At 40.2% G+C, this 25,778-nt stretch overlaps 1 protein-coding gene across 4 annotated transcripts in view; it reads left to right on the top strand.

The window, feature by feature from the left end:
• The window catches only part of acap3b (ArfGAP with coiled-coil, ankyrin repeat and PH domains 3b), a 103,862-nt gene that overhangs the window by 29,413 nt on the left and 48,671 nt on the right, over positions 1-25,778 (top strand). For all 4 annotated transcript variants that reach the window (XM_036559449.1, XM_036559448.1, XM_036559451.1 and 1 more), the window contains exons 2-4: positions 17,914-17,971; positions 23,461-23,577; positions 24,321-24,374. In XM_036559449.1, coding sequence (XP_036415342.1) covers positions 17,914-17,971; positions 23,461-23,577; positions 24,321-24,374 — 229 coding nt within the window. The remainder of the gene's footprint in view (positions 1-17,913; positions 17,972-23,460; positions 23,578-24,320; positions 24,375-25,778) is intronic.

Below are 25,778 nucleotides of genomic sequence, written 5' to 3'. Positions count from 1 at the left end.
AAAAGAAATGCACGTCTTAGTACCTTGAACTTCAGTCTTGATTTAATTCACTGTAACTAGAAGCACAAAACTGGTCAGAAGTCAAATGTGCTTTGTTCATGTGGACGCCTCAGGCCCCGGTGGCTTCTCTATCTGAACCCAGCTGTCCTGTCATCATACTGCAGATGGCACCAAGGACCTGGTCGAGCCTCTGTTGGTAATACACACTTTAAACACATTCCTCATGTGCAGCAGTATTCACGGCCACAGTGCTTATGCCTCACCCGCAGCCTTGTAGCTCTGGTGAACGTTCTGTCCCTTGATTTGTTTTTTCCCTGCCAGGAGAAGCAGAATGGCTATTTTTCTACAGCTAAACAAGGTTCCTCTATGAGAACATCTGTAGGTTTCTTTCTTGACGATCAACTCCCAGATGTACGATGAAAGTGTGGTTGAGCAATGGCTCAGAAACTCAGCTAACAAGGGCCTGCTGCAGCCTTGTCCTTTCTAAGCACGTGTCGAGCGGTGGTGACTTTTCTTCTCTTTGGCAGCGAGGCAGCATGGTCTGAGGAAATAATGACTGCCTTCATAACACTGCTGGATTCGGATTTGTTATCTCTTCAGGGCGGCAGACTTGTGCAGCTTCATTAGGGCCGTCATCTTCAGCATGTGCTCACAAGACGGATGACCCTGGCTTCAAAAAACGGGCCAAAAAGCAAGCTGGGTGTGTTTACTCACAATTCCAAGTGATGACTCAATTAAACGTTTCGGATCAGGACTGTTGACGGAGGAGGATAATGCCGTTTGACTCAGACAGGACTCAGCTCTTTAGTTTTGGTTCCTGCTTTTGTGAGAAAGACGTTGGCCTTGGGCTGTTTAGAAAGAACCTGGGGGGGAAAAAATCCCTGCTGATCATTGTTTGCATGCAAGACCAAAAATTAAATAACCTGTAGGAGTTGAGAGGAGGCAATGCTTCCTCTCCCGTTTCGTTCTCTCTCTTTTTCCGTGTTTCTGTTTTCAGCCTTTTACTGGAGCGACAAGTCTGGGCTTATCTGTTTGCTCCAGCTCCTACTGCCAAGCACAACAACCCCCGCCAAGACAATTAGCCTCTGTCGCCACAGATCCAGCAATGGTGCCGGCCAACCACCAATGCTACACTGTTCTCATGCATTGGCCGGCAATTCTTTCTTTAGCTCACTGCGGCTTGCGCGTATGCGCCTTCTGAGGGTCGCCCAGCGTGGCTGCCTTTGACAGCGATCCGTGTGTTTTTCTTACGTTCCATGGAAAAAGTGCTTGCGGAGGAGTCGCAGTGATAAGGGCCTCTTTTTTCAGGGGGCTTTGAGTACAGGAGCAGCACTCCAAGGCTCCAGTCTGTCTTTGTTTCTCAGGATTAGGCTTGGTGTGTGCATTCGTGTAGACATTCTTCTGGGCCGACGCAATGTGTTCATAGACAGTGAGTTTTAGTGCTTGGCTGAAGAGCAGGAATGTTTGGATTGGTGATGGCCTACCTGTACAGTCATACACAGGCCTTTGTCTTTCTTTCTGTGTATGTCTTTCTTCCTCTCATCAAATAGGCAGGAAGGATATAATATAAACCCTTTTTGCTGTTTGAGTGGCTGAGTTGATCCTCGTCAGCCTCAGATGCACCGCCCAGTGTTATGTGGACAGTATGATGTATACTGCATGCTAACATATATCCACATATATCAGAATCTTGCCAGTTCTATTCTTTTTGGCTGTCCGCACTGTCTTGTGTACAAACCCCCATGCACCGTTTTTTTCATTAATCCGAAGGAAAAGAAACTTCTGTGTATGGTGCTGAATACTAGCTAGTCACATAGCTCTGCACACAGTGATCACAATGAGCTTTTTAAAAGCTTCTGAGAAATTATACCACTTTTTCCTTTCCAATACCGATATTTAAAACTTCACTGTCAGCTGATATTGTTACAGATACAGAACATTTTTTCTTTAAAAATAGCTATTTTTAATGAAAGCACCTCACTTTAGAACTATTCAAACTCTCTACTACCCCAGGGAAGGAATATACAGCCAACAACATGACATCATGTGTGAGTGTTTGCTATTTCAGGCCTTCCGATATCCAATTCAGCGTTTTCCGCTGATATCAATATTAGATCAGTGCCATTTCTGTTTAAAACATATTTAAGATTTTGTTTAAAGCTGATGGTCATTGCTGAGCCATGGTATACCACTTTGTTTCACGTGGGTCTGCTTTTGTTATACCACTATTTTGACATAGCAGTCTGCGGTTGGTTGGTTTTCAAGTGTTTTGCAAGTGCCTGCTTTGTTCTTGGCCACGTTGAGTGACGAAACCTACCAGACACACAGAAGTCTGGCTTTGCGAGGCTAAGTCCTTACCACATCAGAAACAGGGCTTGATTTCATTTTCTTTAGTTTGAGGTGTTGATGTCCAGGAGTCCTCCACCCACATGCAGTGAACTCCTGTTGTCTCTGATGTGTCTGACAGTGCCTTTGACTTGCGGCCTGTATTCTCATTTAACCCATGTGGTAGCTTACTATGAGCTACTGGGGGGCTTTGAGTGAGAGGGTCTGGGGTTCTCCTCTCGCTCTCTCTCAGTGAGATATTTGCGGTCTCTGTAGAGTAGTCAAACCTCAGGCTGTTTGGCATCGGTTCAGGTCGTCTGGCTGGTGAACACGCTGCACGGGTGGGCCACAGAACTCACAGCTTGTGGAGTTTTTTCACTTTTTTGATGCCTTTCTATGTTAGATGAAAATTTGAATGCCCTCATAAAGTAGTGTTTTCTGATGAGTGTGTCTTATGATCAGGTGGCAATTACTGGTTTGTGGTGGGCGCCCACCATCATTGGCAGGAATGCACAAGTGAATACAGAATATTAAGAACTGTAGCGAAGTGGTTTGGAAAACTTTCTTATTTAAGACGTGTTTAGGGCATTGGGACATACCCTTAGTGCACAATTACATTCCTATTTGACTACTTTATTTGAACAGCATTATGTTGTAATATTTTATATTGAAGACCATGCAAAGGGCTAACCAGCAGCAGAGGCACTGAACCACTGCCCCTCCCAAACAAGCCTTTGACAGACTTTATTAGCAGTAGAGGAATAGTTGTTAAGACTTGCCTACAGCCACCAGTGATGCAAAGTCCTGGCTGTATGGGGTCACGTGGGTCCAGCTTTTCAGTGCAAGAGCTGACTTTGGGTTAGCTTTGATTATTCATATAGTCACATATACAAATCCACAGGATGGTTGATGCAAATTACTGGTCTGATTTCCATGGGCCTTAGGGATGATGAGGCTGGTCAAATCTTTCTCTTGCTAGGTCTGTTGGCTACCAATGCAGAGCTGGGGAAGGTCCAGCATCTTGCTACTTCTCATGGGAAACTGTGATTGAGTTGTCTTTTTGTAAAATATGCTTGCCTGGAGAGCATCAACGTTCTCCAGTGTTTACTACAAAAGCTGTATATGTAAACGAAAATATTCCAAAGGAGAATGGTTTGCGATTAAATCATATTTATCATACATCTTCTGCACCAACTAAATCACTCAAAGACAAATGCAGATCTTACTGATAGCTGGTTTGATATTTTTTGCATAAATCGTCTCCAGCGCAAGGGCAGTGATCTGTTTACTTTGTCCTAGTGTGAATAACTGTGCTGTCATATTTACTGTCTGCTCCCTTTTTCACTTAATATCTGGCACAAACCTCAAGTCTGCATAAATATTTATGAACCTTCTAAAATGCATGATGTTGCTGTTGGGGTCACTTAAGAGAGGAGGCCATGGTCAAGTTCCCAGCTGCAGATCGCTCCGTGCTAGCGTGAACGGCGTGTTTCAGAATGGAAAGGAATGTTTCCTTCCTTAGTCATAACAAGACGACGAACCCATGACAGAGCAGCAGCTGTAGGCCTCTGACCGCACAGACCCACAATGAGAGGTTTTGACCCAAAGCAGTGTTATGAGAGGTTTCTGGTGTTGCCCAGGTCAGCAAAACCAGGGGTCAGAGGGTTGTTGTCCTTCTCTAGGGTTTAACTGAAAGCGCTGGCATGCAAATAAACTATGCCACAGTGAACAATGTAATGAATATTTCTTTAGGGCAAGCTGTATGAAATTGACTGCAAAATAATGACTGACACACCTCTCAGCCAATCACAATCACCTCTGAATGCTTCCTTTGTTTTTGCTCTTCCTTCCTACCACCAATAATTACAAAGGAAAACTCAGACAAAGCCCCTTGAAACAAACCTGCAATGAGAACGGCAGTAAATTATTTGGAATTATTAGACTAAAGGAGGTGCAAAAATGTTACAGGGGAGCTTGTATTTCAGACGCATGCTGTTTTTAATTCATTCTTGAAGCTGGAAAGGTTTTGGATATACAATATGGATCATGTCACTCACAGCTCAGTGTAAATTTATACTAGTCCTACTGTAAGCCAAACTTTATCTGGGTTATCGTATTTGCTCATTTTAATATCATTATAATATGGTTCCTAATGCCAAATACAGAACAATATTAAAATCAGTTAGCTTTTCTTACCTTAAAATAAGTTCTTACCTTCAGACGTTTAGCTTGATAAATTAGTCAGATTGATAGGACTGTTCAGTGATTGATTATTTCATTGGTTTGCAAAAAGTCTATTTGTACAAAATCCTCTTTAGCATCTAATATTGCACTGTTTAGCTCCAATGTTAGCTTTAGTCAAAATCCTTATAAGAAAGTCTGTTCACTCGGCGGCCATCTTGGCAACACCACCAGGCAGTTATTTCCAGCCATGCAAGACAGGGCTTCTATCTCTTTGAATAAGGAGAGACCAAAATACTCAAAAACATATTTAAATTACAGATAAAATCTGACAAAAAACACATAAATAGTTTGTAGCATTTGGATCAGTAACACAAAAAATGTGTTTTTTTGAGTTGTTCTGGCTACTGTAGATCTCCACAACAAGGGGGAGGCTTTCCCCACTCGCTGCGTAACCAGCGAGCTGATTGGCTCTTTTTTCTTGAACGACGGAACTTTCTCCGCAAACAGACGCCATGTTGAGCGTTATGAGCTTCCTCATTCATTTCAGCCAGTGACTGGTCTCCACCTTTACAATGTCTCTGCTTTAGGGTTAGCTTTGGCATTTGATCATCTGAAGAGACAGCTTCCATCTTTCAAACCTCCTGATCATCAGACACCTACCTCTTTAATGCCCAGTGGTTAAAAGATACAATTAATGGAAACCTGGTTTCCAGAATCATTTTTAATTGGTTGAATGGTAAAGAATTACGTTACTCCTCGCTGTGCTTCTCCATTTACTGTTTGTGCTGCAGACGTTTTTAGTCTGCACTAGTTAGTTTGCAAAAGTGATATGGGTGCTCAGGTGGCCTGAGCTGAAAGTTTAATGGACATAGCAAATAAAGGAAGGCAGGACTTGTCAGAATTTTGCAAACAGTCATTCACCCATTCTAAAAATAAAGGTTCCTAAATGCATCTTGGCTTAAGCTGATATGGTTGGGGAAAACCCTTTGATTGGTATATAACCTTCACATTATGTAACTTCACATTATATAACTTTAAAACAGTTCTTTATATTCACACGTCATTTACTAAATAGTTTTCTTACAGAACCTTCCACCTAAAGGCTTTTTAAGGAATCAAATGTAGATGTGCTATGGCATTGCTTCAAAGAGCCCTTTTTTTCTGGAAGTTAAGGAAAGCACGCAAGTAGACTGCTAAATTCTGTCAGAACAGAAAGTACAGATATGAAGGGGTTTGCTGAAGCATTGTTGTTGCTGCATAATTGATCATGTAGTGTACGCAGTCTGTGAACTTTTCTACTGTGTCTCATATCTTTGCTTCATTCTTGGCTCCGGTCTTTAGCTGACTTGGGGAAAAGGTGCTATTTGCCCCCCCCCCCACCCCCTCCAGTTTACTGGGGAAAGACTGGAGCCAAAACAAACCGAGCCTGGCCAGCACTTTTAATGCTTGTTTCTCTCACCGCAAACGGCGTCTGAGCACTTTAGTGGGGTTTTTCTCTGAACTATCCCTCAAGTAAACACTCCGCTCCTGGGGGAGCCATTTTGTAAAACGCCTTTTGGGCCCTGTCACTTTCTCATCTTGCGTCTCCCCTGCTGCGGGTTCATCTCTTTCCACAGAGAGAAATATTCCTCACAGTCTTGACCCTTTTCGCCCAGTTCCCATGCACGATTAGGTATAGGACCAAGAGCAGAGAAATGTTGTTTAGGACATTTGGAATGTTTGGCAACCCTTACTTCCTTTTTGCTCTTATTCTTCCATCTCTGAGGGCCCTCTTCCTGATTCTGCGACATGGGGAAAGTGTGGGAACAGTTCGGTGTGTCTCCATTCACCGCCAACCACAGTACAGCCTCAGTGACAGATGCTCTGCAGCTGATGGGCGGCATCTGAGCAAGCGTTGGTGAAAGTTACCTCAGAGACTGAGCTCAATCAGGTCTTTCATTTCTGTAGCTGTGGATCCGATCTGATTTTGAGTGACGAGACCTGGTCCAGCATCAGTGCGGCTCCACTTTCGGGCTAATCTGAGACACATTATAAACTCATTACTGGTTGTTCTCTTGCAACACCTCTGGGTGAAAAGACTGGTGGCTAGGTGATGGATGGCGTAGCAACCCTTCATTCTCTGTGAGTTAGGCGTCATACGTTGCTCCGTTCTCACAAGGAAAGAGCAACAGCTGCTTCAGCTTCTCTTCACTTTAGCAAGCATAGTGTGGTTAGCATGGTGTGTTTAGCGTGCGACCCCACCAGCAGGGAGGGGTCTCGTGCTGAGCTGCAAGGGTGAGATCCTTGTCATTATCTCATGACGCAGTTCTCTGATTTCCAATGGCACCTTGTAATAACGGTGGGATCAGAAAGCTTCACTGACGTGCGTAGGCCGAGCTAGCGCTGGCTTTGATCTCAGCCACACTATGTGGTGTGTCATGTGTGGAGAGATATGGAGATATTACACTGAATCAGCTTTGTTGCTTCGCTTTGCGGGGACACTTTTCAAAAAGCCCATCTCAGCCAGTGAACTGCTGTCTTAGAGGCAGTTTATGAAAGCCTCTGGAATGATAAAAGACATGCAATTTGAGTAACTCATCAGTGATTGGAAGTACTTTAAACAGTCATTGCACCAATTCGCATAGATGAAATAGTTTTGTAGTGAATGCTACACTGTTAAAAATGAGGGTGCCATAAATAGTTCTTTGGAGCAAGTCCACAAAAGAACCCTGGCTTGTTCTTTAAAGAGCTGTTTTTGTTAAAGTGAAAGGCCCATTTTTGTGAAAAACCAAATTTTCTTTCCCTTTTTTGTCAATAGAAATTTTATGTAGTATGTAAACATTGTAAAGATACAAAACATACCATTCACTCCCAAGTCCATACAGTCTATATATGGAAAAATATGAATTGTTTTTGTGACATCACAAAAGTCAATGCATTTACATATGTTAACCTATTCAGACTAAAGTTATAAGAAGTGTCTTAGACTGCTTTTTAAATGAAAAACAGTTGATTTTCAACAGTGTTAGGAATGGGGTTATTACCAGGGTTAGGTTTAGGACCAGGGTGACTATTAGGTTTAGGTTTTGGCTTGAGGTTGAGGTTTAGATTAGGGTTAGGTCAAGATTTAGGGTTAGGATAAAATTAAGGTAAATGTAATAGATAATTAGCAACACGTAAGTTAAATGCAAGATAAGCATCTATGAAGCATTTAAAGTGGCGTATGCAAATAAAATGTAAACTAAATTTTTAATAACAGTTCCTTTTTTCTTAGAACCATATGTCCAAGCCAAAAAACATTTAAGAACATTCATTTTTAAGCTCTTGATGTTGGTGTTTTCACCCTTTGTAGCACCAATGTACGTATCCTTGCATAACTGATATATAGACTGATATATAAGTGTCAAGTGACTCTATTGTGTCTCTTCCTCCCTGAAGTGATGTAGTCATTAAATGTTATGGCCCTTGAAGGCACTTTGCATATTGTGCCGCACAAGAGATGCCAAACGCTTCACAATGAACCCGTCCCGTGTGGGGAGGTGATGCAACTTGTTTTCTCTCAGAAAGATTCACAAATCAGCAAATAAGTGTTTCCTGGAAAAGTCCTTGGCTGACTTCTCTTTGTTTCCTCCTTTCACTTGAGCTTTTTATTGTAAGGAGAGAAAAAAAAAACACAGTTCTGGTCGCTGGCCAGTTGGCAGAGATTGGACGCTGTTCACTCCACCTGGCCATGAGGAAACAATGGTGATTATGTTTTATAGACTGAATTCTGTGGTCAGAATTGGTTCCTCCGAGTCTAGAAGGAAAGGGTGCATCAGCAGGAAAAGACATACTCTGATTTTGTTATCTGACAGAGTTATTATTTAACAACAGTTCGTAATAAAATCCTTATAGGACTGTGTTCATGTTCCAGGCATCTAGCACATGCAGTTCACTTTATTGGCTAGGATTCATATTAATTATGAAACAGCCTGTACAGTGGGATTGGGCGATATATATATATATATATATATACATATAAATAAGAGGCTTATGTGACATAGAAATTTACTTACAACAAGATACCATGATTTTATCAAAAATATCTTTTTCAATATTGACAAAATGTTTGATTTCAATAACTATCGATATCGTTTTATCCTCCCAGCCTACTGTACAGTAGATCTCAATGCAGCAATAACTAAATACCTAACCAAGCAAGCAATATAGAGAATGGTGCTGGGGGAGCATTGTCACTGTGCTGTCCTGCTATACTAGTCGGTCTTCTTTCCCTAAGCAAGTTCACATCCATCCCGACAAAGAAAGACCCTCTGTTCTCTCCGCTTTTTTTAGATAAAGGGTGTCACTTTTGTTTTGGTTGCTTATAAAGAGGGGTCTGTAAACAGTGGACACATGTGGATATAGATTGATATTCAGCGAACCGCTCAGCCTGGCCCTGAAGGCCCCAGTCATTGGACCGATGAAATCGGCCGCTGTTTCAGGCCATTGAGCTTGTTTGCTAACAGCCCAAGCTTTGTCAGTGTTCCAGTGGTCGCTCTGCTGAGGGGAATGTGCTGAGCTGCTGTGGGAGCCAGAGGACAACGCAGCATTTTAGCTACGTGCAGGTGCCCCTATAGTTCTCCCTTAGTCTCCCCCCACTCCCCCCTGCCCTGTCCCAGTGCAGCTTCCCTGTATGGAGGATGTATAGAGAGTATGCAGCTGTCTCTGCTTGAGATGGCTGCAGGGATGTATCGACCTTCCTTCAGACCGAAAAAAACGTTGTATACTTTGTAGCAATGATATAGAAGAACCACATTTGGTTCCCTAAAGAACCTTTAAATGGATTAAGATCTTTTTTTAAAACGCTGAAAGCACATTCCAGATAAAAATATCAATTTAACCACATGTTAACACAGGTTGTTAACGTGCCTACCAATTAGGGCTGCTTAATCAGGATTATTTTGGTCAATATTGAGATCATGATTATTTAACCCAATTACTCATTGACTTTGATTTGACATCATGCATTTATTGAGGCTTTTTGGAAAAAAAAGACATTTTTTGACAGATTTCCTTGAACTTTAAACATAATTCACATGAAAAAAAAAAATGAAAACGACAAAACATATAAAATACATAAATATAAAAAAGACAATAATAATAATGGCAATCATACAGCATAATAAAATCGTTTTATCCATCTATCCATCCATTCATCCATCCATGGATATATTACTTTCTGGATGCTTTATGAACTGAGAGGTCAGATGTTGGGGTGGGGGTTATAAAGAACTTGTGTATGTTTGGTTAAAAAGGGTCAAGGACATTAAGCTAAGTCAACGAAGCGGAGAAAGTGTATAAACGTATGGACTGTGAGGCTCGCAGGGTTTCCAGAACAGGAGAGACAGAGAGCTCCACACAAAATAAATGTCGAGCCTGGAATAAACTGTTTGCTCTAAACAGCAAAGCTGCATGTTTTTCTGACGGACTTTCACAGACTCACAGCATTAGCTTTGAGACCGGACACACACACATACACACACACTCTGTCTCTAAAACAGCCTGTGAAAACATGCTGGTCGGGGCCACCAACAAGCGTGTGATAAGGCAGACAGAGAGCCCATTTAAGAACCTTAAAAATAAACAAAATGCTCAGCACAGCCACAGCAGAGAAAGCCAAGCATGCCCTGACCACTCACTGTCGTAATCTTAAGCTTCTCTTCTCTAAACATCCAATAATTTGTTACAGGCCAAGGAGGTTACTGATTTGTCTGTGTGTAACATATAATTACCAGTGATTGAACGTCACACCACTTTTACACAGAGTTAATGAGATGACTGGTTTGTAATCAAGCACATTCTAGCAATTAAAATGCAAGATACGGATTGAGTCCAGAAGAACAAGATGGTGGGAATTTGTACAGTTAAAACTGCAATTTTGTGTGTTTAGATAAATGTAGGAAACACTTAATTATATACAGATATGTGCATGAAAAATATCAGATATCATCACTGATCAAGCGCTCTTACTAAGTACACAAGGCCAAACGATAAAAATAAATTGACCAATAGCTTTTGCACTATTGCATCATTATAATTTGTAATATTATCCGCAGACTAATCACTGAAAATCATACAGAATGTACATTTTAATCCATTTTTGTTTTTTTTACTGAGGAATTGGGTTCAATCGAGTAATTGTTACAGCCCCAATCAAATCTGGATCATCACAAAAGAATCATAAAATATTTCAGTATTCAAGCTTTATTTGAATAGGATGTGAACTTCCATACTATCCACTGCCACTCTCTCAACTCGGAAGCCACTGTAGGTTTGACCTGATCTGTCAGTTCTGGCAGAGCCCCATGTGACTCACATACATACACACATGCACAGGCACACGTGGGGCTAAGAATAGGTCTCGGAGGGCCAGGGGGCTGTTCACTGCAGCTGAAGCGAAGATGCACATGAGTCCCTTCCCCCACCATCATCATCCTCATCAGCCTCCAGCCGCTCACCCACGCACATGGCTGCATCTTGGACTAGGGGCAGGAGCGGCTTACGCACACAAAGTGGTTGATTCCCTACAGGGTTAAGTGTCGGTCAGCACACACACAATGTCAGGACGTTTTGAAGACTTTAACCACTGTAATAAAGTTCTTTAGGTTACTTCATAAAAAGCTGGAGGAGAATTCCAACCACACAAGTGGAAATTTTTTTTTTTCACAAGTGGAAATTTCTTTTAGTGGTGTTGGTAAACGTGTGTTCATTGATGGGATCATGAACTCACAAGTGTATAAAGCTATTTTGGATTTAAACCGACAGAAACCTGACATGTTTTTTCTTAACCTACTCAATTTAATACATTTTTAACTATGTCCAAATACTATTTGGGGCCACTGTACATCCCAGATGTGTTTATATATTATATCATTGCTGCTGAGGCAAATATAATGTATTTCAAATTTTGTCATTTTAATTATTTTTTACATAGTTTGCAAATGCCAGCTGCCATCTACTCTATGTCAAAACTTCATGATGACAGTATTGTATGTCATCAATGTTGGAACAGAATCTTCAAAATGGCAATTTTACAGAAAAAAACTAACTTGTAAAGGAAGCTAATGTAAAAAGATTATTTTTCCAAGTGATTTTGCATCAGTTTATTGGTCCATTCATCATGCAATTTTAACACAATGCGAAAGATAACAAATTATGTAAATAAATAAATAAAAATAAACATGACCAAAATAGAGATACAAGGTTTAAAGCTAACCCTAACCTTCACCTAAGAAACCAAAAATAAAGGGTTTTGGTCCTGACATGACAAGTTAGCTCTGCTTTTTTTCTGCTAAGGACATTTTTGTGCTAAACAATGTACAAAACCAAGCAAAACACAAGCACCTCACTTCCCCTACCTCCCTCAGGTCCTTGCCTGCTGTATTACAGATAGACGGCAAACATGCGAAGGAACAAAAGTCTTATTTTACAAAGCCTACTAATCAATGCTCACAGGTATGAAGATGCATCAGTATGCAAGCTATTTCCGTAAGCTTGCTCTAGATACAAGAGAACATTTAAACAGCTTGAAAGACAATGAATGGCAGTGAAAAGGCCTGATAGTCTGATAATGATATTGTCATCACAGCATTACAACAGTTCATAACTGCGAAACATGATCAAGTGGCAACATACTTTACCAGAGAGCCAACAGCTGGTCCAGATCAATCCTCTCCCTGAAAATGAGCCCAAAAACCGCCCTCATATGGCACATAGTACTATTAGATTTCATTGGCTGTATCCTGACTTTAACAGCATATCGTGTTTCAAATCCAGTTTAAAAATGATTTGCAGAAGCTTCTTAGACATTCTGACTGCAGTAGATTTCAGAGTGGTCTACTGTATGGCTCTTTCTCATGATATAATGTAGTTATGGCAGATTTCCTCATTTTAGCTAGCTGTCCCAGCTGTTGCTAGCTAATGTAGCTAACAATTATCCCACTTTTGGATTAGCATTGTACAAACCACAAGTTTAAATCATCACACACTTGCCTCAAACGACAAGTTGTCAGATAATTTAGCTTTTGTGGATTTTACTGTGTACTGTTGTTAGCTATATGTATGTAGCCAATGATTTTAGCTATATGTTCATAGCTAAAAACATTAGCAGCAGCCATTTTAGAAGGCTTAATTTTCTTCATACTTTTGTCCACTTCTAAAACAGTATAGATAATTGTGTTGCACACTTTTAGGGGTGTACAATCACCCCACCAGTCCCACACCAAGTGACCAGGGAGGTCTTTTCAATTCAGTTCAGCCATATAGAGAAAGCTCAGCTGTCTGGCTGTCTGTGCTATGCTTAAGGTGCCTCCAACAATAGAAACATGGGAATGTAGCATCCCTGCAGCTTTGTCTCAAAGATGACAGAGAATGCAAAGGCTCATTGCATTCTGAACTGCTCTGTTTCTCTCAGCTGTCTTATACGTCAAAGCTAAACCAACAAAGTCCATGACCCTTTAACCCCCATGGAGCAGATGATAGCAGTAAGGGTGTTTTTGCATTACAACAGCACATTGCTTTTGTTTTAGACAGCCTCAGCCCCTAACCCTGCAGGATTCAGCTGGAGAATTAGCCAAAGAGCTGCTATCAATAAAACACCACACCTCCTGGAAGTGCCTCTCTGGACGGGTCCCTGGCGTCAGAGACTCTGAGTCCCGGGGCTTGGCACCTAAACTGCGAGCTCACCCCGTCCCTCCCAAGAGAGAGGCTGTCAGAGCTGGGCCTCGAGCCAGACATGGCCTGCTGGCCCCCTCTCCAGTCGTTGCTCCATCCAAGTACAGCCACTTAAAGTGATTGTTGGGCGAGAAATCAAATTTACGCAAGTTTCCCCTTATCCAGTCCAGTCGATCAGCCAAGATGTTTGGTTGTTTAGTTTTGGACTGGAGCTAATATAGCTAACATGGCCTAATACCTAATGGAAGCTTAGCCGCCCAATTAGCGTCATGCAAACTCATGCAAAATCATCACATACGCGCCTCAAAATGTGCAAAAGTTGTAATCTTATCTCAAATGGATTTACTTGTGTGATTTTGGATACATGACTATTATCTACACAAATGTATAAAAGTATGTTGTATAGCTAAAGATGATAATAGTCATCTTGATGCAGTAGTGTAGATGTGTTCCCAGGGTTCCTCAGGTCTTTATATGATACATTAAGGAAACCTATAAAAGGGTTTCTAAGGTCATAGTTATAGTCCCTGGGTCACCAAAGGTCATGCAGGGGTCAATAAGGAGCAAATGTGTCAGTAGGAATGCACTTGCCCTTGCTAGGCTAGCCTTAGGGGGCAAATTAACCAGCTAGGTAACTTTCTAATGAAACTTTTTTTCCTTTCTTTTGAGACATCACAGCATAGTATACATAGACTTTGTGAACAACTGCTTTGTCTGGTTTAAGTGTGGTGCATTGTCCTTTTTTGTTGTTGCTAGTCGTGTAGCCCTTCATTTTGCTAACTAGCGAAGTAGAAGAGTAAAGTAACAAACTTATATCAGCAGACATAACCAGTGTAGTTTATTACATAAAGTCCTGGAACAAACTGACTATCATGTAAAGGTTTTGAAATATATTTTTTTAAAGTTGTCAATATTGTGAAGTTCAATAGAAATGGTGAGGAACAAAGAGTTTTTTCCCAGGAAACATCAGTTTTTTGAGGCAATTTTATTGAGCAAATAAAGGGCCCTTGGCACAGAGGTCCCTGGGAACATAGAGATGACCCCACTGAGGCGTTAAATGTCTGCTTTTTGCCCATTTTTATAGATGGAAGTATATCAAACAGTGCCAAAAAACACATAAGCAAGTCATTTAGATATTTACAAGTCGACACATTTTGGGGCCAACGTGTGATGGTTTAGATGTGCCGTTTACACTAATTTGTACGGCATATCTTCAGTTAGCCTCAAGCTTCAGTGCAAAAGTAAATTTCAGATGCCAAACGTGATCAAGTACTGAGGGATAAGAGGGAAATTTGGGATAAGAGGAAAATGGTGTAAATTTCTGGTGCGTTGTTTTCTGGAAGTGATTAGTCACTCACTCTCTTTGTGTTTCTTTTCCCACTGATTTTTTCCTTTAAAATCCATCCTTTTCTTAACTTTCTGTCAATATTTAGTGGGCAAATTGAACAGTGCAAAAATGAGGGCTGTTTGATTCCAGAAGAGAGTCAACACTGACTCTTGTCAATACTCTCGAAAATTTGACCTGTGACAATTATTACATAATTAGCTAATCACAATTTTCCGTAGTCATTAGATTGCATAGGTGCAGGCAAACTTGTCTAAAGCATTGGAGCTCTCGATTCCCAAATGCCTTGAATTAAGGAATCATTTTGGGATCGACCCTCAGCCAAGCGAAAAAGCTCCACATCATCTTACATTACATTATCGCCTCAGGCAGGTATAAATGGCTTCTGCATGGCTGTTCTTACAGGAAAGATCTAAGGATTATTGATTGTTAATGATACTACAAATGCATGCCTTATTAATGTACTCACACAGGGCAGGAGAAAACCCCTCCCACGACCTTTGTGTTCCACTTAAGGACTGCCATGCCGACCTTGCTGTGTGTGTGTGTGTGTGTGTGTGTGTGTGTGTGTGTGTGTGCGTGTGCGTGTACTCCTTTTAAGTGTTGTGTGTGGTGGGGGTTAATGTAAGGAAACCCCTTGAAGTAAAGCTAGTGTATGGAGGGCAGCTGTAACTTGTCTTGACCTCTGGGCCCTGGAGATTGGGCCTCTTGGGCTGTGGCCTCAGTTCCCAGCTCTGTATTAAAATCTAAAAGCGGCGCTTGGCTATCACAAAGGGTTTAGCTGTAGATGTATAACTTGTTTTCTCAACAGTGAGTGAGATAAATGTGTTTAAAGGGCTCATATCATGGATTTGGAATTAGAGTCTGATGTAAATATTACAAAAGCTTCACAATATACCATTCTCTGCCGCATCCAGGAAAAACGTCCTTTACTTTTAATGTAAGTGAATGTGAAGAGATTTTATTACAATTTTTTATTCTAATTTTGGATTGTTTCAAATGGTCCAGTCATTAAGAGTTTTTCATACAATGTAAAGGGCAGCTGCTGTACTCAAATGAAGTGGGAAAATAAAAATGGAAAAAATGGAGATACCTTGTTTTTTGGGCAACAACCTATGGAAATTAAGCTGCTGTTTTTAAATAATCATGGTTGTGATGTCACAACCAGGAACACATTCACATTTGAACCCTGTTGCACGTTGAAGTTATAAGAAGTGTCTACAGCTTTTTGAACAAGGCATAATACAGGCCACTCATGAGGAGCTCAGCCAATCAGAGCAGAGGCTGTTTACATACCCAGTCTTAAAGGCAAAAACTGTTTTTTAACAAAAACAGCCTGTTATTGCTCAGGAATAAAGGGAATAAAATGGTCATGTAAACATGGTGACAATGAATTATGGTTGTTTTGTTTTTGGAACATAAACCATGCAAGCATCATTAGCAATTTTTTGGAGGAAACAAGAAAAATGTAAAAATATGAGCCCTTTAAACCGCATGGATACAGTGGAAGGATACTCAGTCACTCATTGCTCATGTGCATGATTATAATTTGGTAGATCATTATTTAGCTGAATGAAAAACAGACAGGGGAGGGGAGATGTTGAGTTTCTTGCTTGTAAACACATACAAACACACGATGTGCATCAGCTCCACTGGGCCTTGTTTATCTGAGGTTATGCGGTAAATGTAATTAGCATACCGCAGACATCTAAGCATGGCTTTTCTCTACCAAGTGGATTCTGTAGTGTTATATACAGTGCCTCCCATTCTGTGTTCACTGTTCACTAAGCTAACAACAGCAGCTTTGTTACATGACAGACAGTGGTGTTTGTGAAGTGATGCATTATTTTGCATTAAACAAATATCTCAATTTGTATATTATATCTCTGTGACAGTACTGTACTGTATATTTCTATTTGTACTATACAACTGGACTCTACAATAGGAGAGACTGTATAGAAGGAGAGAGAGTGTAATTAGCTCTGTCTCTCTCTTTATCTGTCTTACTAGTTGGTGGAACTGGGTCGTGCCATGAGTTAGTAGAGCTGGAGAATGAACTTGAGTAATGAGACAATCACCCGCAGCCACAGTGCTCAGGGCTTTCACACTCACACTCATTAGTGAGATTTATTTAACTACAGATGAATCGTCCCCTTAGGTACATACTTAAGTACATTCTTCTCTTCTCTTCTCTTCTCTTCTCTTCTCTTCTCTTCCCTCCACTGTTCTCGTATTCTTTTCTTGTGTTCTCTTGTTTTCTTCCTTTCTTTTATCTTCTTTTCTTACCTTGTTCTCTCTTATCTTCTATTCTTCTTTTCTCTTATCTTCTTTTGTTCTCTTCTCTTTTCTGTTCTCTCCTTCTCTTCTCAACTTATCATTTCATCTCACCTCATCTTCTTTTCTTTTCACTTCTCTTTTCAACTGTCTTCTCACCTTTTCCCCTTCTCTTCTTTGCTCTTCTCGCTTTGTCTCCTCTTCTCTGCTCTTCCTTTTTTTATTGTTCTCTTTTCTTCTTTTTACCCTCTCTCCCTTTTCTCTTTTCTTTTAGCTTTTCTTCTAATTTTTTCAGTTCTCTCTTCTCTTCTCTTCTCCCTTCTCACTTCATCTTCTCCTCTCTTCTCATATTCTTTTCTTGTATTCTCTTGTTCTCTTTCTTTCTTTTCTCTTCTTTTCTCACCTCATCTTCTTTTCCCTTCTCATCTCATCTTTTTTCCCTTCTCATCTCATTTTTCCTCTTCTCTTCTCTTCTCTTCTCTTCTCTTCTCTTCTCTTCACCTCATCCTCTCTTTTCTTTTCACTTCTCTTTTCAACTCTTCTCACCTTGTCTTCTCTTTTCTTTTCTCTTCTCTTCTCTCCTGTTCTGTTCACTACTCTTTTCTCATCTCTTTTCTTCTCTTGTTTTATTTTCTGTTATCTTCTCATCTCTTATCTTTGCTTTTCTTCTCTTATTTATTCTGTTCTTTCCTGGTCCTTCTTTTCCCTTCTCACATTGTCCTCTTCTCTTGTTTTCTCCTGTTTTCTGTTCTCTTCTGTTTTCATCTCTCATCATCTCTCCTTATTTTAATACTTCTCTCCTCCTGTCTACCTAAAGTGGGAACCCTGTTCTTCTTCTACTGAAGAAATTGAAAACACATGGAACGAGTCTAAATATATTAGTCATAATTTTTTGTTATTGTTTGATATGGTGTAGATAATCACTGCTTAACAGGGGTGACACAAAAGTTTTCTGGTGAACTGATGAGGTCATTGTTGGACTACATCTGTTTTTTGATACGTCAGTCCAGCCCACATGACACTGGGTCAGGTACTACTCTCACCATCCACTTTGGTGGTTTCTAACAAGAATGCCTGTTTTCTTGTCTTCTCAGAGCAAACATCGACGAGGTGGAGACAGATGTGGTCGACATCGAGGCCAAACTAGACAAGGTACGTCCGATTGCAATAGCCATTCAGCCGTTCATGTAGGCTATGTGGGCAAACTCGATCCTTTTGATTTCGAGGCACCGTGCAGAGTTGATGTTAATTCCTTTTGAACTGTATTGCCTCAGGCTTTCTGAAATCTGAGGAGATAGGAAGCAAGGCTGTTTGTGATAATATCAGGGTTCCAGTGCAATACAACCATGCTAGCTAAGTCCTAGCTCAGATCATAGGGGATTAACAGGGATCAGGAGACAGACCCAGTGAGACCCAGCAGTAGGCCAGCATAGAAGCAGCTCAATCCCTTCATCATAGACTAATGCATTCACTGGCCATTTTATTAGAAAACCCTCTCTTGCTTATGTACAGTTAGAGACCGCGGCCAGTCTACCGATGCACAGTTTGCGTTTGCCATCCTCTAAACCTTCATCGGTCAGTTTCTGACCACAGAGCTGCTCATGGTTGTATATTTTTGAATAGTGGACCACTCTCAACCTAGCAGTGACTCTGACATGTCTGATACACTCCTCACACACACTAACACGTCAGTGTCACTGCTGGGGTGAGAATGATCCACCGCCCAAATAATATCTGGACAACAGCTGTCCTGTGGTCAAAAACTGACTAATCATGAATGAGGTTAAGGGGGCTGATAAATTGTGTAAGATATCAGTCTTACAGTCTGCAGTTGTACACTTGTTTAGTGGAACTGTAAGGTAGATGGAGCTCATAAAGTGGTGATTGACTGGAAGTACAAAGGTGTTTCTAATAAAATGGTCAGTGAGAGTAGTATATGCCCACATCTGAGTCTAGTTTGTTAAAATTCTGTTGTAATTGAATTCATGTGTTTTAAATAGAGGGGGATATTTTTTCTCAGCTTTACTTCCTTTTATTTACACAAAGTGTTTACACAGAGCAGTAGCAATAATATGTAATAAGCTGTGATGCACTGAAGTTAAAATTCTTGACTGAAACTGAAATTTAGGACACGATCAGCCAACCTGACTTGTATGCTTTTGATTTATTATAATAATACTGATGATGCTTCATGGTGATGTTGTGAAACAGAACTGAGAGATCTAGAGGACTGCTTTAATTTTAAACAACATGCTAAATGATATTAAATGTTAAAAGCTGTAAAATGATAAAAATGTAATTATGATTTCCCAAAAGCTGAATTTCTAAGCACCTTTGCTGCAATGTTGGAAAACGTTTTTATTTAGGTATATAAACATGGCTTTGGAACGCCCATCTAGCAGTCTGAAGTTTCTCCAGCAGGGGGCGTGCAAGTCGCTTTAGTGTTTGTCATTTAGAAACAGCCATGAATTTCAGCAGGATCTAACAAATGCTTGTTTGCAGCAACAACTTTTAAAAAAGAAAGAAGCACAAACCTGCCCAGAATCACTTTTCACACTTCTTTACTGCACTATGTACGTTTGTTGACTTATACAATAACAATTATTAATAGTCCTTCCCTTTTCCTCTTAATAACTACCATATTTATTGTTATTGGGGTATTTTGCAAAAATATTCATAAAAAGATGCAGGCCAGACAAAGACTTTTAGTGACACAATGAAAAAAATGTTATTGTAATATGCAACAAAACTGAATTTCTGTACTGAATATGTATAAAAGTATTATTCCTATATTCCTGTTTTTGTGTTTTAATATTGACATATAAAGCATTCGGTATCAATATAAGTGTTATTGTAGGCATACTTTGTTTAATACTTTACGTTTGGATTGCTGTGTGTAGACTATAACCCCTTCCTCCCAAACTTTGTATATAAAAACAAATTTCTATAATAATGTTATAATAACATTTTCATGTTCAAATAAGTTTTTACCACCACTGGAGGCTCTTGCTATAACTCAGTTAACCATCACTGGGCATAGGCCTTGGTTAAACAATGCTATGCCTAATTGATCAACTGTTTACATCCAGGCTAATCTGATTTAAGCAGCAATGCATGTGCCAGTGAATAATCAGTGCAGCTGTAGTGTTGTTTTGACTGAAAGAGCATTGCACACTCTCGTGCCTATGCCATATTTACATTCTCTCTCTCTCTCTCCCCGACCTTCCCCTAATACATGCTGACATGACTACAAGCATATATTCATGTGCACCGTCACACACATGCCCATGCCACTGTGGACCGCGTCCACTATAGCGTGGCGTATACGCTCCAGTTTGCTGCTAATATGATTAGAACAAATCTGCCATTCCTGTACATTCATAGATGTAATGAAGGGGGCAGATGCCACGTTGAGAAACCCCCACTATCTCTCTGACTCCCATGCTCTTCCACATTATTAACTTCTATAGGGTCAAAACAAATAGAATGGAATGGGCTTGCAGACAGTAACATCAGCGTAATTGGTTTTGTTCGACAGTGTTAATGTAGTGAAGGATTTAGAGGCAATGCAATTACATTAGGATGCTGGCAGCTAATTGAACTGCTCAATTTTTTACATAAATAGCCTTATATAAGAAATGCCCTTTCAAAATATGATACAGAATTTCATAGATTCAGGAGGGTATGTGGGATTTATTCTTAAATCAGAATTCCACATTCTTTCCCTGTATAATTAAATCAATAAGCATTTTTTTTTTTTGCATTTATGGCATTTGGCAGACGCTCTTATCCAGAGCGACTTACAGTTTGATCAGTTTGAAATAAGATGTAAACAGGTCATTCAGAATAGTTTGATATGAAATACTCCAGTCTAGAGAAGTTTACTGGGTCAGAGTTGTGCACAGTGGTGGTGATAGGAACCAGACATCTGATTTTAATGCCTCTAAAAGGTATCTCACAGAACGTTATTACATGAAATGGATATGAATACACTGTCTGATGCTTGAGACATTGTTTGGCAATAGTTTTATCTTGAGTGGAATTTCCCTTTAAGTATAGAGTGGGTGAACACTTTTTGCTATAGATTAGTTTAAGGAATTCACCAGCCTTTCATTTCTATCTGCTGCATCTGTGAATGGTCATTTACCATAGGCAGCAATTTTGATGTGTTTTCTTGTGCTTGATGTGTTTTCCTTTGTAAATCTGTGTATATGTTACTTTGGGAGGTTTCCAGAGGCATGAATTTTTTGGTAAACTCTATTGGTGTAGGTGGAGTTTTCTTCAGGCTTCTGCTTAATGGTGCATGGATTGACACTTAGGCCCAATCCCATTTCTTATTTTTACACCTACCCCTTGTTTTGAACTGAGTGCCCCTTGCCCCTCTCAACTGAGTTACAAGGGGTTGAAATATTCCCCTATGTAATGAGACAATACTCAAATAAAAAAGAACATTACTTCATTAACAGGCTACTAATGGTGCTCTGTAGGCAACCCTGCCAGTCTTCAGTGACAGCAGAGTATCCCAACAAAAATCGGGACACCCTTCCCCTAGTGGTGAACAAGCAAAACTGAGAGACATGGGCGAAGTGGTAGGGGCGAGGGGTGAAATGGGATTGGGCCTTAGAGTGTAAGTGTTGTAGTTTCAAATTTGTGTTATATGGTCATGTATTTCAAACATTTCTTCGCAGAATTTAGCAACTGCCCAGTGGCTTCTAATTATGAGTGAGTTTTAAGTCAATCGGTTTTCAGCTCCTTTTTAAGTACAGAAGAGCGTGAAATTATTGTCTGTAGTAATCTGCGATATGATACAGATGCAGCAGGTAGAGATTAAGTTTAATCAGTGTTGGAGTTCTTCTTTAACACTGCTGATAAATAGTTTATATTGACTCAAGCCGTGTTAGAATATTTCAGTCCTTTAGATGATCTGTGTTGTTGATTGCAGTGGGATTGCTGTCATAGCATGAGCTTCATTTGATAGTTTGGACAGTTTTATATGTATTTTATGCAATCCATTCTGGCACTGCACGTGTAGAATAATGTATTTTGAATGTGATCCCACTTATCCCCAATGCATGGTGTCAGTAATGTAGCCATGTAATGGGTCATCATCTTTATGCATTCAGCGATATCACAAGCTGCCAATGTTTCTGCAGCTCAAACACACGCACACGTCTTTTCCTAGCCACGCACGTGCATGTGGCGTGCACTCATCACTAATGGATTATGAATGGTGCAGCAGAGCACTTAAGAGGGCCAGCATGAATTATATGTGTAACACAGTACGGCAGACTGGGAATGCCTGTGTCTGTCTGTGTGTGTATGTGGGAAAGAGAGAGGAGGGAAAGTGAAATAGAGAGTGCGCTTTTATGGTTACAGATGGTGATGTTTGAGAAAAAGCTTCATCAATCTTGAGCTTCATGATCCATTCATTGCTATACATATAACTCAGCATCACTGAAGATACAGTGTCTGCTTTATAGTTAAGCACTATGATGTACCTGTGATGCACAGTGTCCCTGCAGAGCACATGCCAGGACAACACATGTTTACAAAGTTATGATCTGAACAGTAAACTAAAAGCAAAATGAAAAATGTAACCATCGCTTCATCTGTGGTAAACATGCCCATGGTGTTGCAGCAGTAGTCTCAAGAGTGAGATTTTGTGGTTTAAAAACTAAGATAACTCCCTTCTAAAGATGTATCTATAAAATGGAAGGAGCTTTTGAAAAACTATGCTTTGGGGTGGATTTTTTGTGGAAGGCTGTTGTGAATCTTGTTTTCTTGTAGCTGGCTAATGCAGAAGGAAGGCAGATGTATCTTCGAATGATTGTTACATTGGAGAGAATGGGTTAATCAAAATGACAGAAATGTCTCATCAGATGAGGAGGCTAACAAGCTAACAGCTAAAGTTAGCAAGGCTATCTAGATACCTTACTTCAGTTTGGCTTCTTTTCTCTGGTAAAATGGTAAAGAAAAATGTATCTGGCTTCAATTTTGTGCAGTATAAAGATGGAATAGCTAAAATTTTGCTTCACAACTGGGTTGTAAAATTGAAAGTTGTATTAATGCTTGCTAGCTTGGTCGTACGTATTAGCCTAGATTTGTTCATTAGGCTAGCAGTCTGAATTGGTTGACACCACAAGTATTCTCAATGTTTGTGTGGTGTATTTGTGTTATGCAGACTGGGTATTCTAGTGAGAGAGGATGGATGAATGAAAACATGAAAACATTATAAAATCATGCTTCTGAAAAAGCTTGCTGTGATTTGATACGTTCACTGAACTTACTATTAAGGCAGTATTCATTTATTTTGCTGTGTTCTGCTCTGTGAGTGCGAGTGTCTGTGCAAAGATGCCCACATCCAACCCCTCCTGCTGTGTGTGTCCATGTGTATTAACCAGACTGCAGGCTAACACTTTAATAGCAACAGCATGTTTATGTTTATGTTAGCGCTCTCACTTGCTCTTGGGTGATAATTGTAGGGTGATCTAGGAGTAAACACTTGGCAAAGCTGTAATTTCAATGTCAGGCCTAATTTTCCTCCCTCTTTAAGGCCCTGAAATTAAACCTTATGTGATTGGACAATAAAATGGGGCAGTAAACTTTATGTTTGTCTCTCTGTCTTTCTCTTTTTCTTTCAGCTGGTAAAGCTGTGCAGTGGGATGATCGAGGCTGGCCGGGTGTACTCCAGTGCCAATAAGCTCTTCATCAATGGCATTCGAGACCTGTCCCAGCACTGCAAAGAGGAAATGATCTCGGTAAGTTAACATGCATTCATTCTCAAGAAGATTTAGAGAAATCTGTATGGTAAAAAGTGTGATTTTTACACTGTTGGGGTTCACAACAATTCACATTCAATTCAGTGAATGCACAAATGTGACTGGTGGACCTAGTTGCCCAGTAGTTTAATATAGACAACAAGAGCAATACACCAATCAGTTTTCTTTCAAGGAGTTTTCTTTAAGCTTTAGGACATTGTGGAGCAGCACGAGGTAGATCCTTTTTCCCTTTTGCTTCCCGCACCAAACCTGAGCTGCAGCTTAAAAGATTTTTACATTATGATTACATTACATAACGTTATTAAAAACAAAAAAAACACAATGCATAGTTACAGTAACATCCAGAGAGAGCGAGGCCAGTTATGCTTTCTTACACTCCTAGTTACAGATGGCTGTGGCATCGGCGGGGATCGGTCTCGCAGTCTTCCAACAATAGGACCAAGACTTAGACAGTTGCACCACCCAGAATCCCCCGTGCATAGTTTGTTGACTATTATTTTAATCAGTTGTAATATTTCAAAATCAGTGCACCATCAGATTCATGCATCACAATGCATCAAAGCACTTTCACATCCCTCTACTGAGTGTAACCTTCAAAGTATTGCTGACATTTTAGCTGATTACTATAATTTATATGGATCTATCCACTTAATATTGCCTAAATTGCGTCCAGTTTGAAAGGTCACGGTGTGTATAATCTGTGTGTGTGTGCTGTTTTGCAGGAGTGTCTGGAGAAATGTGGAGAGAGCCTTCAGGAAATCGTCAACTACCACATGGTGAGGCACAGCTCCCTGGGTTGCCACAATGTGCACACATGCATCCCTAATAAAACACACACATGCACATACATTCACATTCTGTAATGCTCCATTGCACCTTTGGCTGTCCCCCTGGGTCCTTGTTGTGAAATAGCATTACGTGGGCTGTGGGGCGCAACTCAACCCCCCGAGAAGTCTAATCTTTTTACATGGAGCGTTTCACATCACACGTAACTGATGTGTTCCACATGCCACTCTAACAGCCATCTGCACAGACTTATAGCCATTCACTAAGAATCTGAGTTAGCATGGAACTGCATAAAGTTGTTCTTACTGATGTAAGATCGGTCTTGCAGTTTGGCTTAAAGCAGTCGTTCAGTGAATAATCTAATTAAATCTGATTTCCTCTTACACCAAACGTAGTTAATCAGCAAAGATATTTTTAATGTCTGAAGTTTGTTTCTTTACTTTTGCACTGGAGCTACAAGGCTAATGTAGCTAACTAAATACAGTACTATCAGTTAAGCGACACAGCACTTCTAGTCCGATGCTGCAGTACTCCTTCTATGTTTCTTTCTTTGGACTAAACGCAGGCTCTAAACTGCCCTTTACTGGAGTGTAGAGTTCAGACATCTTATGGTTCTTAAATATCATCACTGTACAAAGTAAAACATGTATCTCCAAAATGTTAAGGAGAAAGCAAAGCGTTCTTAACTTCTAATGTAAGTTAATGTAAAAAGAGTTTTATTCCAAGCGATTTGGGAGCATTTCTACTGGTCCAGTCATCATGAAATTTTTACATGATATAAAAGGCATCTGCTGGGTTCAAATAATGTGGAATAGTAAGATCGACAAAAGTGGAGATGCATTTTTTTCTATGAACAGTGACGATATGAGGATGAACTATAGAGAGGAACCAATTTGCGTAACAAAAATTCCTATTTACTATTATTTTTTGCAACTTTTGACTGTTTAAAAATGCAAGTATTCTGACACATTTTTGACACGGGTTAGCTTTTCATTTACTCACTTGAAGGGACAAACTTTTAATCTGTAGCCAATGCCAGTCTGTCAGTCTGTCAACAACTATCTTGATAGAAAGATGATGCCATGATTTAGTCATTTTGACCAGCATTTTACTTTCACCACCTAAACTGACCAACTATGAAGTCACAAAGAAACTCCTGGCGTCTGGACTTTCTTGTCCAATCTGGAAGTCAGAAAATAGCCATGTGTGGGATTTGGCTTAGACAGAGTGTTCTTTTCCTGTTTTTGAGGGTTGGTATAATTGGAAACATAACACAAAGAGAGACAGAGTGAGCGAGGACGAAAGAAGTAACACGAGAGTGTACAGCGCTGTGTGACTTGGGTTACCAACGGCTACTTTTACTTCCTGCATGGTTTCTCCACTGAATCCATGGA

The sequence above is a fragment of the Colossoma macropomum genome, unplaced genomic scaffold (assembly GCF_904425465.1).
Source record: "Colossoma macropomum unplaced genomic scaffold, Colossoma_macropomum, whole genome shotgun sequence".
In the NCBI taxonomy this organism is placed as follows: Eukaryota; Metazoa; Chordata; class Actinopteri; order Characiformes; family Serrasalmidae; genus Colossoma; species Colossoma macropomum.
Note: the sequence above shows the minus strand (reverse complement) of the source record. Positions and strands in the feature narration are given on the sequence as shown.